Below are 16147 nucleotides of genomic sequence, written 5' to 3'. Positions count from 1 at the left end.
ATTTTTAACCTCTAAAAGTGTTCGTCATACATGTATTTACAAACATTAAACACTAAACCCAAAATACATACATTGCCATTGTCTCTTCAATTATAGAAACTCATACAGTAGTATATATGAATGATTTGCATTTAGATTTAGAGGTTTGTTTTTTCTTTATTTCAGATCCACGTTTTCCAGAAGTAGGCAAAGTTGAATTTGTTTTTGGACCACGTTCAGATGCATTTGTTTCAGGTAAGTGTTAATTAAATATATTAATCTTTATAAATTCTCATTCCATTGACATATGCAGGATTTCGCAAATAGGGATAGGGGGTGCTACAATTTTTTAAAAATAACTTAATCCTTTAGTGCTTGGTACATGTTAATATTTACTGCCTCAAAATACCCGAGTAAAATGAACAGCTCTCCTTGTAATTCGGACTGTCTAACGGTAATTGATTGAGTATAATGTGGGGATGTTTGGGGCAGGGAGCACAGCTCTCTGTAAAGATAGGCTTATATTGGGTATGTCCCAACCCCCAAATATGCCATTTGTTCATTTATTCAGTTTTCTTAATATTTCATCACCACGATTACTTTTCTACATGTATATAGGCCTACACTGGAATCTTGCAGTGGTTAGTTCCTTTGGTCAGTAAAGCTTATTAAAGGAAATGACATAACATTTATACCATAGCAACAACATCATAGTTAATTTCTGTATTCACATTGAAACTTGTACTTTATAGAATTCCGTAAGTTTTAACATGCTCTTAAAACGATTTTGTTATCTCTTCTAAAATTCCTCTAATAGAAGTGAAAACAATATGCTTGTCCTAACATTTGGAAACGTGACAATTATTCAGAATGGCCCTGATCACCCTTTCCTTAAAGTAAATATAATTTGTGTAAAGATAATTGAATAATTTGCCTCCTGTCATTTACGATTGGCTGGTAATTGATTGGCCAATTCTAGCCTTATTTGTTCACTAATATTCTCAGTATGTTATTAGGTGACTGCGTCCTGAACATGTATTAATGATAATGAATGACCATGTATCAAATTCACAGAAAATAGTTTCCGCAACTGGGTCAGCTTGGTCTCTTTTGTAGAATTATTAACTTAATGTCTCAGTGCATCATTTGCATATTTGAGACAATATCAAAATTTGTACACCTTAATCCACACTTAAATATACTCAGATTCTTTACTAAACATTTGATTTAAAAAAAAATCAAAATATCAATGCTAGATAATCACCTGGTTTGGATTCTACCAGATTTAAAACATGTCCATCAATTGGGTTCATGGCAAATAAAGAGAGAGAAATGGGGTTTAACGTCCACTCGACACAAACTAGGTCATTTCGGGACTAACATATGGTTTAATTTTATTTCAATAATTTGCTTGCGCGTAGGGGTCTTTAGCAGTGGGAGGAAACCGCAGGACCCGGAGAAAACCCACGAGGTTGGACAGGCGACCCTACTCCTTGTCACGTACAACCGGGGATTCGAAACCACGCCAGTTAACTCAATGACAGACTTTATGATACAGAGCGCACACGCTAACCATTCAGCCATCCAACCCCCCGGCAAATAAAGATGGTGGGAGCTTTTTACATAGGGAGTAACATAGAATGATGGAATTTTCAATCTGTCATATCTTTGTAAACCATTATTGGGTTGATATTTCTATTAGAAATTCAACTTTTATAATATTGTAATTGGCAAGGGATTCTATAGCTCCAAAATCACGTTTAGGATCATTAATGTTAATTATCTTTATTACAATTTTACACCAATTTTCTTGACCTTTAATAAGCTCTATTGATTCCAATATACATGCACATAAAGTAGTATAGGTAGCAAGATTTCAAAGCGAAAATGGGATCAAAAAGTTTTTGGAGGTTCCAAGTGCTGTCCTTCTGATGAATATACTGCAGAATTAATACAGCGTGTTCTGTAATCTGCCATCTGAATGTTTTTAATTCTCCATTTCCCATTGATTGCATATTAATATTTCGAAATTAAACATTGAGATGTGACAAAAAAAATCATGAAGGTTGACCAATGTATTTTCTTTCAGTAACTGGATTTAAATCGGATGTAACTGTGCCTGTAGATGAAGGTGATGACCAACTAATTCGATCAGATTCTTTTGAAAATTTTAATAAATTATCTGCCGAAGGTCATTTAGACAGTAAGTATAGACTATTGAGGAATATTTATAGTGGTATGTTGCAAAATGGGCGTCTGTGAATAAGTACCGTAGTAACCCGAAGGTGAAAGATGAAAGGCCATTTTATTGCAGCCTCTATATGAGTTCATAAGTGAATATCGTCCATCCCACTTTCAGAAAAACCTTTGATACAGATTTAAAAAATGGAATATTAGGTGTTTTTTTCATAGTTTTAAAATGATTCTTTATCTTAAACCAGAATTAAACTACCTACAGAAAGCAGACGCCTATATTTCAACCTCATTCAATCAAATATTCTCTTTTATCTAGCCACTAGAAATTTAAATTAACAGCTTTTTTTCCTGAAGTATATTTTTTTTCTATTATTTATTGTATATAATTTTTGTGGTTCAGGGTTAATTAATACTATTTTTTGCAAATAATTTGCTTGTGCTGAATTTTTCACCAAAAGTATATATGTATTATTATTGATACCCATACTAAAGTAATTAATTTTAAGATATTTTGTATTCTTATTATATATTAATAATTTTCACTTTTTTTCACTTCTGAAAAAGAAAATTGCAAAGAATCTTAATTTTATGCATGTCTTTATTAGCAGTGTAGTTTGGATTCATTCTTAACTGCTTTTAGCCTTAGACTGGACATAGTCCTCTTTTAAATTTTTTATACGGTTACTTTGCCGTTTTGTTTTGTTATAATCTTTTTTTGCGGCTAAAATGAAACACAAACCTACCATTTTTTGTAGCCGACATCAATGAGAACGGAATCCTCCCGAGTGGTAAATTGAGAGTATCCCATCAGCCAGTGGACCATTCGCAGGGTCCTGTCGACGGCAGTTTGTACGCCACAGTAAACAAACAAAAGGAAACATCAAGGATTGTGCAGAACGGCCCATCTCATGTTGCTAACGGCTCTATAAATTCAAGCATGGACTCTGGTATATCCTCCTCTTCCGATTATCATGGTGACTTGTCTTGTGTTTTGTTTTGTTTTGTTTTATTTTGCTTTTCTTATCATTCTTCAGATTGTAAGAACCAATGGAAGGTAGACGCGTACTTGACAAAAGATGTGAATATCATTTTGGGATTTTTTTAAAAAAAAAATAATTATTTTTCAAGAAAAATTATCATGATCACTGTGTTTTAAATGAAATAAGATTCATTAAAGACAAAAAAACAAAACAATAATCTTAAATAAATTTTACAATTGCTGTAGCCTCCTTAAAAATTTTGGATAGACATAGACAAAGTAAAAAATAACTTTTCTATTTGGTTAATCCATGCTTTTAAAGCAGAAATTAAAAAATGGAAAAGGACAGCATTTTGTTTTCAAAAGGGTTTCCAACTGATATTGGCAAATGTGATGTGAAGAAACAAAGAGCCTTTCCTTAAATTCTACCTATTAATCCATGTTTATTACAATCTTACATTTTATTTCGCTTCCATTTTCACTTATGCTTTTTAGGTGTTGTTTTCATGTTTTTTAAACTAAATTCCAAATACTTGTCATTTGTAGTAGCATTTACAAAATCATTTATATGTATTCTAATGAAAATCTTAGATAATTATTATGTATTATCATCTATGATTGGTGAATCATAATGGAGATTTGTTGCCTAACCTCAATTTGAGTATTTTGAAATTCTTGGATATCTATATATAATGCATATTAATAGTTTATCATCTGAAATTATATAATGCAAAATTATATGATAAAAGAAATTCTTGAATAAATTTATTACACAGAATTATATTTTTGATTCAATAATATTAATGTAAGTATTTTTGTCAGTTAGTAAGTAAACATAACAATATTAGATAATTAAAAAAATTTGATTGATAGAATGTAACATTGATGTAATGCTAATACATTAATAAATAAACATTACCGAATTATATAATTAAATTAGTGAAACATTCAAAATGACTATTGATATGTAACATTAATGTAATGCTAGTACATTGATAAATAAACATTACAAAATTACATAATGATTTGAACATGATAAGATATTCAAAATTACTTTGTAGCATATAACACTCTATCCATCATATCATGTGTAATTTATTAGACGTTAATATTGTAATGAACAACAACAACATATTATAGTTGTTAAGCGAGTACACTACATGTAGGGAGAACAATTACATATAATAGAATAGACATTATGAATGCAATTGGAGACATGATCAACTGATTACATGGTAGAATTACACAACTGTGATGAAATATATGATAATTAATACATTTATTATTTTATTCAAATAAGGTACATGATGCATGTAAAAATATCATACACCCACCTGAAGACCTTCCACACATGAAAATAAGTTCTATGCGTGAACACAACCTTGTAATTTAAGCCTTTGTGTAAAGATAGATCTCAAACGATGCTTGTCTAACAGGTTAGAAGCGGGAAGAATGTGACATTGTACTTTTCTGAAAATACCAGTAACGCTTCATAATCTTCATGCACACAAAACCAACAGAGCATTACCGATGACCCTGGTCTCTTTTTACATAGTTGTTAACACATAAACTGGGCCATAAACTTATACAATATCACAGACAAACTCAAATATATTCATAAACAAAATAACAAAGGCAACCTTCCCATATTTATCTTATGGTCTTATCTAAAAATCATCCGACTGTTGGTGTAGGTGTATAAATGTTTAAGATACACTTTTTTTAGAATGTAGAACAGCTTGTAGGTGTTTTAATATTAGCCCATATTTTCATACGTCAGTTACTATTGAACAATTGGATATCACATGACAGAAAAACAACAGACGCGACAACATGTGTATGTAAATGTTTAGGAATTTACGTTAGTGAACCATCTCTTGTTATTCGTTGAAATATTTTTGAAACTTTTATGTTTAAAATGACTGAATTATTAAAACAAGGTAAGAAAAACCATATTTATACATCACTGGTTTCGCTTGAGTAATTCTTAAACTTGTGAAGACTTTACAAACTTTGTTACTTTTGATAAATGTAGCAGCTTTTCTGCGATTACTGATGCATTCACATACTACAGGCTCTTCTGGCCAGGAGCCATTTTGAAATGAATATATTTAGGTGGAAAATATAATTTAAAGGGCTATCGAATTAAAAATCGCTAAATACGAAATGACATTTGTAAAAATACTTGGAGAGCAGAACATGTTGGACTGACTAGCGTTCTCATTGCAAAATGGCACCAGATTAAGCACATTCTGCCACATACACTGAATAAAAACATATTTAGTAACCATAAATGTTAATGTTTTCAGAATATATCTTACATATATGTGCATCACACAACACATTCTGAAAGAAACCCGCCTAAACACTGATAAAGGCATTATTTTAAAAGAAATAAAATATGTTAGGACTTTATCCAAGAATTTTGATATTCAATTGAGGATTAGGGATTCTTTTATAGCCTACACAGTACACCATTTGGCATGGATGATAACAATTTCTTCTATAGATTCTCCAAAAACTTAGACTCTCATGTGTGAACCCTTTCTGCCTTATTTCTTAGCTGTACAACTGTAAAGTCAGTGTGCCCTAGTCTCCGTTGCAGATGTTTTCATCAAAATGGTGATGATCTCACTAATTGCTTTAGGGAAAATGTCTTGAATAGAAATTTTGATTATGTTAGTACAGAAATGCTTGAATTGAAAATTTTCAAGGTGCAACAATAATTGCTAGCATATATTTCAGCTCATTAACTTTTGTATTAATGCATTTTACACTGCCATCTCCAAGTTAAACTTTTAAAAATGTACGATAGTAAAATAATTTATAATGAAAACATGACTAACTTTGAATATAGGTGATGAAATGTAATGTGACTTTACCAAGTTATTGGCCTATTGTGATTCTGTAACTTCTACCAACATATAGGCCTACCATGACTGCCAAATTATGGCCTATTAGAGCCCTTCTGTGACATTACCAATTGGCCTTTGGTGACTTTGCCAACTTATTAGCTTACCATGACTCTGCCAACCTAATGGCCTTTCAATTTCCATATCTCTCCCACCATTGACCTACTGCTATATCTCTATCTTTATGTGTTCATTGTTACATGTGTGTTATTAATGTAAAGATTGATTGACAGTTGACTTTGAAATTGACATTTTGTATTTTTTGTATTTCAGGATTTATAACCTCGAGTCACCAATCATCACAACAGAGTTACCATCAAACATCCAAACAGTACAACTCTCTTAATACTAATGGGCTTGTTTCTTCTAATTATAATTCAAATGTTCAGTCCAATTATGGAACTAATTCGTTACCAAGAGACACAGTAAAACCACTAGATGAAACCACCCAGTTAGACAACCTTCTACAAGATCTGCTGAATCAACAAAACTATATCTCCGGTCCGTCGAGTCCTTCCTCAAAAGGACAAGACGCCAAAACTATCACAACAACAACTCGTACCTTTACAACCTACTCGCCAACTGATTCTCAAAAGAGTCCTGACCGTGTTGCCATCCAAAGAGCAGAAGTCAGCTACAAGTTACCCGGAACAAAAGAAGAGAATCGCCAGTTATTGATCTCATCAAGTTTGGATGAAGTTGATCGCAAACCAAGTGGAATTCCTAGAAACGCATTTACGTACACTCCAACATCGCCCCGAGATCAATCGAAATCTTATCAATCTTTAGAAAGAGAGATGAGGACGGAATCGAATGTCAAAACGCATACACTGCCCTATAGAACAGATTATGAAAACAAGCAAAATGACTCTTACTACCATACGCTAGATGGCAGCCATTTCTCCTCAAATAAATCTGAAAATGAATCGTCAAATGCATGGCTACAGCAGCAGCAGCATAAATTACAGAGCAAGCGAGATCATGGTGATTTCCGATCTTTACAAGAAAAACAGCTTGTGTCTGAACTGAAAAATGCACAGAATAAATATTATACTAGACGAGCCCAGAGTGAATCGGATGAACAGGATTTCATGGATACGTCTTATAGAAGTTTTAACGGACCGATTTCTCCAACATCTGTCCCAGCAACTTATGGTCCTCCGAGAAGAGCCTATAGTACAGATGGCTTCTTCCCGGATGCTCCAGATAACCGCCAACATTATACTACACAGTCAGTCACCACAGAGACTCGATCCTTCGGAAGTAAAAGTACGTCCAATAAACCCCCTCCTTCGCCCACTCAGCAGCGGTTTCAACCCGTTGCCCCGCCCGTCAGAACAAGTAGTAGAGATTATATGCGCTCCAGATCTAATAGTAGCAGTAGCTGGCATCCACAGGCTCAGTCTGAGCCTGATCCTCAAATCATACCTAGGTCATATAGCTCCAGTCATTCGACTCCTCCTCGATCCCCGAGGGCCCTCTCCCCCACTGGCCCTCATAGTACCACCACTTATACAACTTATAGAACACTTACAGGGCCTGAAAAACCAAAGCCAGCGCCACCACCTCCAGAGAAACATTATGTGACAGAAGTGTTTGTTCATCGAGCTGGTGGGGGTAAGTTGGTGGTGTCCCCGTGCCCCTTCATGCTTTTAGTTTTAACAACTGAGTTGCCAACTGTTTCTAATTCTTTAACAAATTTTTGTGCTGCAATTCCCTTTTCTGATTTTAATTTTAAAACTTTAATCACTCTGTTTTGTTGTTTTTTTTAACTTGAGCCAACTTACCTTTTGTAAACCTTTATTCAACTAAAATATCAATTTTATTTCCATGGATGAATAGGACTACACGTCATTGCTGCAGTAAATGCATTTATTCCAATATTATGTTTTAATTAAGGATATTTTTCTCAATATGAAAATTAAAGATATTTTTCTCAATATGAAAATTAAAGATATTTTTCTCCTAGTGTTAATTTAAGATATTTTTCTTCTTGTAAAAGTTAATTTTCATTTCTTCTATTCAAATCTGAATTGGCAATTCAGTTGTCGCTTTTAGTTGTGTTTTTCGTAGTTTAGTTTTGCAAGCACCTAGTAGAATTAGGTTAGTTCTGTGATATTGGTTTCTGGCTTTAAGACTATATTTATCCAAGCTCAAGACATATTTAAAATGGAATGTTCTATGTTTATAACTGGTAAGGCCTGGATTGTTGTAGCTAGTAGCGTGTAAAGCAATCTGTTGATTTCTTCATTTATCTTTGATAGGTTTTGGAATAAGTAGTTTCAGTGGAAAGAATTCCTTTAATGGAATCGGAACAAATATTCAGCCTATGAATATGCATAATATGAATGATTAGACAGTATTTAGCAGTAAATTGTGCCATGAATGCTACAAGCTTTATGTATAGTAAATATATTTATGATCAACAATATATATCGTGGAATATGGTTAATAATGGTAGATAGGGCTGGCATAGCTGGCAGAATATTTGAATAAGCAATGCTTTCTGCAGGATTATGAGAAAACATGATTAGATAGAAGTTAAGTCTTAAGCCAGAGGATTAATAGTCAACATTTTTGACACCCTTTCACCTTCTTCCCAACTTCTTTTCCAAAATTTTTTCTTCAATTTGCATTTCATTAGCTTATTTTTCCTTTTTGATTTTAAAATGTATGTTTATCTGTCGTGTTTACGTTTGCTTTTCTAATGTTGCTTTCTCAGTTTTTCATCTACTTCGAGTTTGCCATTTTCAATTTAATCACAAGATACCCATTTCTGTAGCAGTTTTTTTGAATCCTTCATCATATTTGCTTGAGTTTTGAGTCGCTTTTAGTGGAGTGTTACACTTAATTTGACTTACACCACTCCCGTTCCTAATTAATATCACAACATTGTGACTTCCCCCCATTTTGTGACCCCACCCCAATCTTCACTTACAAATCAGGATGGTTTTCTTTTTTTATATTTTATGTATTTATTTTTAGATTATTTATCAAATTAATGGTTGCTGTTTAAAAACAATTTATTTTCTTCATGGTGAAGGACATATTTAAAATGATTATTATGTAATGATATGATATATTTAGTATATCTTCCTAATCTGATTAATTAGAGTTAGACATTTATATGGAAGCATGACATTGATGCAGTTGTGTAATTATAAGTCGGCAACCATCCGACAAATAGTTGATCAACAAGTCTAGAAATAATTTGTAATAGATATATTTACCAAAATATCCTCCATTTAGAAATAATTTGTAATATAGATATATTTACCAAAATATCCTCCGTATACAATATCCATCAAACGTGAACTAATGTTTTTAGAGTCCTCTAGCATTTAAAACTACTTTGATTGAAGACTTACCTGAATAAAACTGCTTCCGTCTATAATTTTTTTTTCAAGTCAGTCAAATAGTCAACATAGCATAAAACATTAGTAATAATTTGTAATGTAAATAGATTCAAGAAACTCTCTTCTATTTCAATAAATTAAAATAAAGAAAACCTGATCACATTCTAATCATTAATGTTGTCTCGGTTGATCAAAATCTGTTGCTTTGATTCTAATATAATAATAAAAACTGCTTTCTGTGTGTGTTCCTCTAAACTACCTTGATTATAATTGAAATTATGCATCAAACCACATTAATCACAAATTAATTCCATATTTTAAGATTTAAAAAAAAATGGCTGAACCAAAATGTATGATTCAAAAACTTTTTGGAAATGATATTTCTACTTTACATATTTTTGCATGCACAATTTTAAAATTCAGTATTCTTTTTATGTGTGGATATTTTTACCTTTCACTTACATGTTAAGTAGTGTCAGTGTGTTGCAAACCCTTAGATGTGTGTTTTTGTGTTGTCAAATATCTAAAAAAAATAGTTAAAACACCACTTAAGTATAAAAAGTAACAACCAAAAGTAGAGTTTAATTATGAATTATAACAAACATTTAAAAAGATAATTATTTTCTATTTAAGATGTCAACTAAGACATTTTTGAAAGCTTTCGAATTAGAAAATAACTGATATAAGAATATTTAAAATATTACTCAAATGCATTTACTTTTAAATTATAAGATTTTAATAATTATGAAAATGACCATGTTTACAGAAAAAAGCCCTACACAACACAATGAGTCTTATGACTCCAACAGACTGGATGAACTGGAAAGAACGTTGCAGAAGGCTTCAGAATCCATCATGGCTAGCAAAACACAGCAGACGATTTCAGAGTCTCATCGTTTTGAGAATCGGTATCAAGTGAGTAATACCAAGTCCGATGGCATGACGATGCGAAGTATGTCACCTGTCTGGGATAATCCATTTCCTGTATGTTGTAGTTCTGGTTTGGTTTGTATATATCCTTCTGTGTGGTCTTGCAAGGAATTTGACAACTGTAATAGTAACAATTGTATTGCAGTGTGTCTGATATTGTTAGTTTGACTTAGTTACAAAATCAAAATATAAAAAGGTAATCACCCTTCTTATAAGACATGAGTAAATCATGGATTTAGTTAACATTTTAATATGTTGCATTATGGCATCTAAGCTGCATGCTTTTTGAAATAATTTTAAAGGGGCTGAATTGGTTTTATCTGATCTTATTTCAAGCCGTTTGATGTGGTTTTGAGAGATAAATCAGGATGTCAACTGTGGAACATAAAATTGGTTATATTTCAAAACTAGCTTTACAGGCAAATGAAATCAATATATATAATTTATTGAGATCAATAATTTTATTCTTGACCTGAATCGTAGAGTACTACCTGTAGTCATTTTAAGTATGAACCACTTGCAAGATCACACAATTCTTTTATTGAATACTTTATTTATTATTCAACAGGCCTGAAAATAAAGGTTTCTGTTGTAACTGACAAAATATGTCTGACATTGAAAACTTTGTGTCAGAAATATTAAAGACGCAATATGTAAGAGCTCAATCTGCCTATTGTCTTTTTTTTGGCATCAGATTTTTTAAAATTCATTATTTAAACATTTATTAACATGACAAGATAATAATCAACTCTCTGGGCCATTGGATGGCTTCAATTTCAAGGAACACTGGGGCCCTTTACGAGTTTTAACAATAAAATAGATAATTAAGACAGTCTCAATTGTCAAGTACCGTTGCTACATTAATAAACAATCTACAATACATTTTGTCATAACTTCAAACACACTTATAACTTTGCACAGAATAAAGCAATTTGACTGCAATTTTCGATATATTCACTTTTCATTATCTATTTTTGAACTAGTACAGCAAGAATGGCTAGCTCTATCTAATTCTTACATAATGCATCTTTAATAAAATAAGTGAAAATACAAAAAAAAAAAAAAAATAAATAAATCGGTACCGTACAAAATGGCAGACACTGAGGAGATCATACCTGACAAAGTCTGAATCTGACAGATGCCTTATTTCCAGGCTTGTTATTCAATGATAATTATATGTATCTAGATATATTTTTTTTTGTTTATGGACATGTAAATGCATGTATATTGAAATAATTGTCCTGCACATCATAGCCTATCATCACCCAGCATCATTTAGATAAATATATATATATAGAATTAAGATATAGCCTAAATTATATTATACAATATGCAATTGTTACCTACACATTGTCAATTGCATGAATTTTGATATTGATAAAGCACTTGACTTTTTATAACTTGGACACTATATCAATGTCTAAAGTATAATGCATTCATTTATCTAGTCTTATATTTCAACAATATTTTTTAGAATTTTTATGTGCATAATATTAGTTTTATACCGAGTTTGGTGAGATTTTAGATATTTTGTGTACATAATTTATATCCTTGCAGATTAGTCATGGGTTGTTTTTTTAACATTAGAAATATGTGAACTTTTGTTTTTATCTCTAAGAGACTTTCATTTATTTTGTTTCGTTCAGTGACAGGGATTTGTAATGTGTAGATTAGTAGAAATTAATTTTAGTTTTGTATTCTTGGTGTAATGGTAGTAGTATGAATTATTCAGACTTGGTGTTACGTGTCTAATTTTACACTTTTATTTTCTTGTTATTTATATCTACTACATAGATGTATACAAGTATGATTTATTAAAAAGACCCAAAACATTCACAAACAAGATTTGAAAATAAAATGATGGTCTAATGGTAAAATATAAGTACATGGCCAAAATTCAGCTTGCTTTCCTCAACATTTTCAATCATGTTCATTATTGCAGTTTTCAAACAAGAGAGAGAGAGAGAGAAATGGGGTTTAACGTCCACTCGACACAAACTAGGTCATTTCGGGACTAACATATTGTTCAATTTTATTTCAACAACTCGCATGCGCGTACGGGTCTTTATAAGTGGGAGGAAACCGGAGGACCCGGAGAAAACCCACGAGGTTGGACAGGCGACCCTACTCCTTGTCATTAACAACCGGGGATTCGAAACCACGCCAGTCGACTCAATGACAGACTTGATGATACAGCGCGTTTTCGCTAACCATTTAGCCATCCAACCCCCCAGTTTTCAAACAAATAAAATGAACATATACATGATATACATTTCATGTTAACTGTCTAACATGCTTTTCATTTCTCATTTAAATTCACCCTGCAAAATTTATAGATGCTATTCTGGAAACAAAACCTGTTGAAACTAAAACAAAATTGTTTATATCTAGTTTTAAAAATGTTCCTTTAATGCCTTAGCAGGTTAAAGAGCAGCCAGCTCCTAAAAAGATCAGTGTTATAGAGGAAGACAGAATCTCACTTCAGCCGATTGGTCCTGGTGTTCAAGTCTTAGAACCCGAGACTGGTTCAACAAATACACTCAATCGTCCATTAACACCAGGCTTCCCTACATCACCAGGTAAGGGGAGATAACTCCACATTTTGTAATTTGATTTTAACCCATTTTCAGGATTATTATGTAGGATAAAGTAAAACTCCATAAGGATAAAATATAAAGTACTTAACTGTAATTGATTTGATGTGTCCCTGTTTGTTTGCATGAACTCCCCAACCCCCTCTATCCACTTTTCGAGTGTTACCTATGATGTTCAGCGCAAAGAAGTGAATTCAGGAAAATTTAATAAATTTCTTACTTTGTTTGTGCTTGAATATTATTTATTTTTGTTGAATTTGAAATGTACCTACTAATAAAACATGCCAAAGACAATTAGAGGATAGTGTTTTGAATGAATAATTTATCTTTTTTAGTATTTTAACATTCATTTAAAGCTTATACTCTATTATAGATAATTTTATTCCATTTTACGTAAGCATCTTTGAAAAAAAAATAAAAAAAATTGAACAATAGTAGAATTTTTTAAAATTTTTACTAATATTTTAAATATGATCATGTGCTTTGAGATTCAATTTGATTTTAGTTTTTGCTTGTTTCAAAATAAACCATTTACCTGTAGCAATGCTAACAGCTCTCATAATACCGAAAATGGTGTGTAGGAGTGCTTGTTAGAGTTTCTCAGTAAAAAGTTTATAATTGTGCTATAAACCATGATTTATAACAATGTTTGATGCATGATGTGTTCGTTGTAGTGACTCCACCCTTCCCAGTTTCTCCTAGGACACCATATGCTAACGCAGGTAAAGATTCCTCAAATATAGTATAAATTATTATGCCATATTTTACCATTTCACACAAAACAAATGCAGACATTCAATTGCATGACTTTGTTCACTTAAAATTAATCGTTGCATTGGGATTTTCCACATATTACCTTCAAATCAGAGAATAATTGCATAAAGTGTTAAATGTTATATGACTATTATCATTAGGTCTAATATCCAACTTAATGCACCTTTGATTGCAATTTCCAGAGCTGTTTACTCATATAATTACTCTTTTGTTAAACAAATTGGTTCAAAGTTTGATTGCATATTCAAAAACAGTTATTCTCTGATATTCTTATTTTTATGTCATTTATAGTCTTTTTGAAATGTGTGTTAATAATAGTCTGGGTTTGAGGGGAATTTTCTAAATGCATGAACAGTACATGTTGTATACTAATATTTATAAATAGCTTAGTGTAGTATTATATAATGTTTATAAATAGCTTAGTGTAGTATTATATAATGTTATAATGTGTATAAAAGCCATATACTTATTAATATGATATATGCAATATATCCATAATTATTATCCATTATATATATATATATATAATATGCTTTCAAAAAATATGTAGAAAGAAGTTATTTATTATTAATGCCTATTAAATACTGGTACTTTTGTACATACATATAATTAGTATTATCAAAAAATGCTTATAATATACCATATTAAAAACTATGTAACACAAGGCCACATTTACTATAGGGCATTTGGAAAGGGGCAACTCTTACTTTAAAATTTTAGAGAAATTACCGGTAGACATATTATATCAAAAGTATAAGTGTGAACTACAAAACTTTTCATATCAAATAAAAACAAAACCATACAAATTATTCAGACAGTTATCAAAAAATTCTTAAATTTTGCCCTATTGTAATAATATAATCCTGATTAATATCCTAAAATCACCATTATTTGACTAAAATTTAAAAAGTTTTAGATTAATACATATAAGCTTTACTTACATTCCCAATTGATAATTATATATATATATGTAATTTAATCCAATATAACAGGTCGGAGGTTAAGTTTTAGGTAGATAAAAGGAATAAGCATGCTCTAATAGTTGCATGATCATAACCAGTTATTATACAGAATTAACAGGTAGTACCCTGTATATTTGAAATTTTAAAAAATAAAAGTATTTGTCCAACATAAGAAATTTTGACTAAAATGATAAGATAAATATTAAAGGTGACCTTCTTCCTCCAGTTGAATGGACTCTTTAAGCATATATATTATTGAGATAAGTTATCATTATTCAAATCAAAGTCATTCACGAATAGTATAAAAATATTGATTGCATGATAAATGATATTCAACTATTCTGACAGTTTTGATAGAATAATAAAACTATAGTAACCTAAATAAAATAGCCATGACGTTTATTTAGTAAATAGTTGAATTCACTATGCAATGTTTAAATCAATATTGTTTTCTACATAATATGGCTGTAGTGTATATTTGAATTTGTGGCTTTTAAACATATTTTGTGGCATTTGGTGCTTTGTATCAGAATGTATGAAGGAAACATTTTTGCTGTGTATTTTAAGTATGGTGAAAATAAAATATAAGTTATTTGATACAACTTGAGGGCAAGATGGCTTTTTGTCAGGGCCTAAAAATTGGTTAATATGTGATTATTTTATTTGAAAATAACCAGATTTCTTCATCAACAAAGCACCAAATGCCATTTTATTTTAGATTTTAGCATGTAGCCTGATTATTTTTGTAGTGATTTAAATGCATCTTGTTGCTTTTTCTTTGGGTTTATGCAGAACCTTCTCGCAATCGTCTTGTCTCCTCGCCAACACAAGCTACATCACAGGTTGCTATAAGAAAGGTCTCAGAGAGTAGTGGGGTCCAACCTGAATTTAGACTCTCAGACCCTCTTTATGCTAGCATACCAGAAGGACATCGCAGAGCTAAAGGTAGAGATATAAAAGATGCATTTGTCAGCACTCTAAATCCTTTGGTTGGTTAATGTCAGGATTTTCCAAATGTTTTTACATCAAAAATTAAATGCTGTTTTTAGAATGAAAACTATTTTCAAAATATCAAATTGTAATGAAAAGACATCTTTATCTAATTAATTCTTGCTGTGATGAGGATCTGTCTTTGTGATTGTCAATTTGCATTAGTTCTGACACATAATCAAAAGATATGCTTATTTTTGTTAGGAAAAGATAGTATTTATTACCTTGATATGCCAGTAAAAATTACCATGGTTTTGGTGTGTATGCAAATGTGCCTTAGTATTTCTGGAATTTGACATATATATATATATATTCAATATTAGTACGCTATTTCTTTGTAATGCATACAATCTTATTTTATGCAACTCTTTGCAAGCATTGTTTGCTTTATTTTACACTTGAGTGGAGAATGATGTTACGCTTGCTAACCTATCATGCCATTGGCCCAAATGATGTATGTTGTTACTTCTGTCTG

At 31.4% G+C, this 16147-nt stretch overlaps 1 protein-coding gene across 1 annotated transcript in view; it reads left to right on the top strand.

Annotated features, from left to right (window-relative positions):
* Positions 1-16147, top strand: part of LOC126807775 (tensin-1) — a 145847-nt gene that overhangs the window by 116018 nt on the left and 13682 nt on the right. Inside the window, exons 14-20 of the mRNA XM_056103425.1 lie at positions 166-234; positions 2069-2182; positions 6340-7683; positions 10189-10406; positions 12772-12931; positions 13621-13668; positions 15475-15627. Of these exons, the coding sequence (XP_055959400.1) occupies positions 166-234; positions 2069-2182; positions 6340-7683; positions 10189-10406; positions 12772-12931; positions 13621-13668; positions 15475-15627 (2106 nt within the window). The remainder of the gene's footprint in view (positions 1-165; positions 235-2068; positions 2183-6339; positions 7684-10188; positions 10407-12771; positions 12932-13620; positions 13669-15474; positions 15628-16147) is intronic.

Source organism: Patella vulgata, chromosome 9 (genome assembly GCF_932274485.2).
Source record: "Patella vulgata chromosome 9, xgPatVulg1.2, whole genome shotgun sequence".
NCBI lineage: Eukaryota > Metazoa > Mollusca > Gastropoda > Patellidae > Patella > Patella vulgata.
Note: the sequence above shows the minus strand (reverse complement) of the source record. Positions and strands in the feature narration are given on the sequence as shown.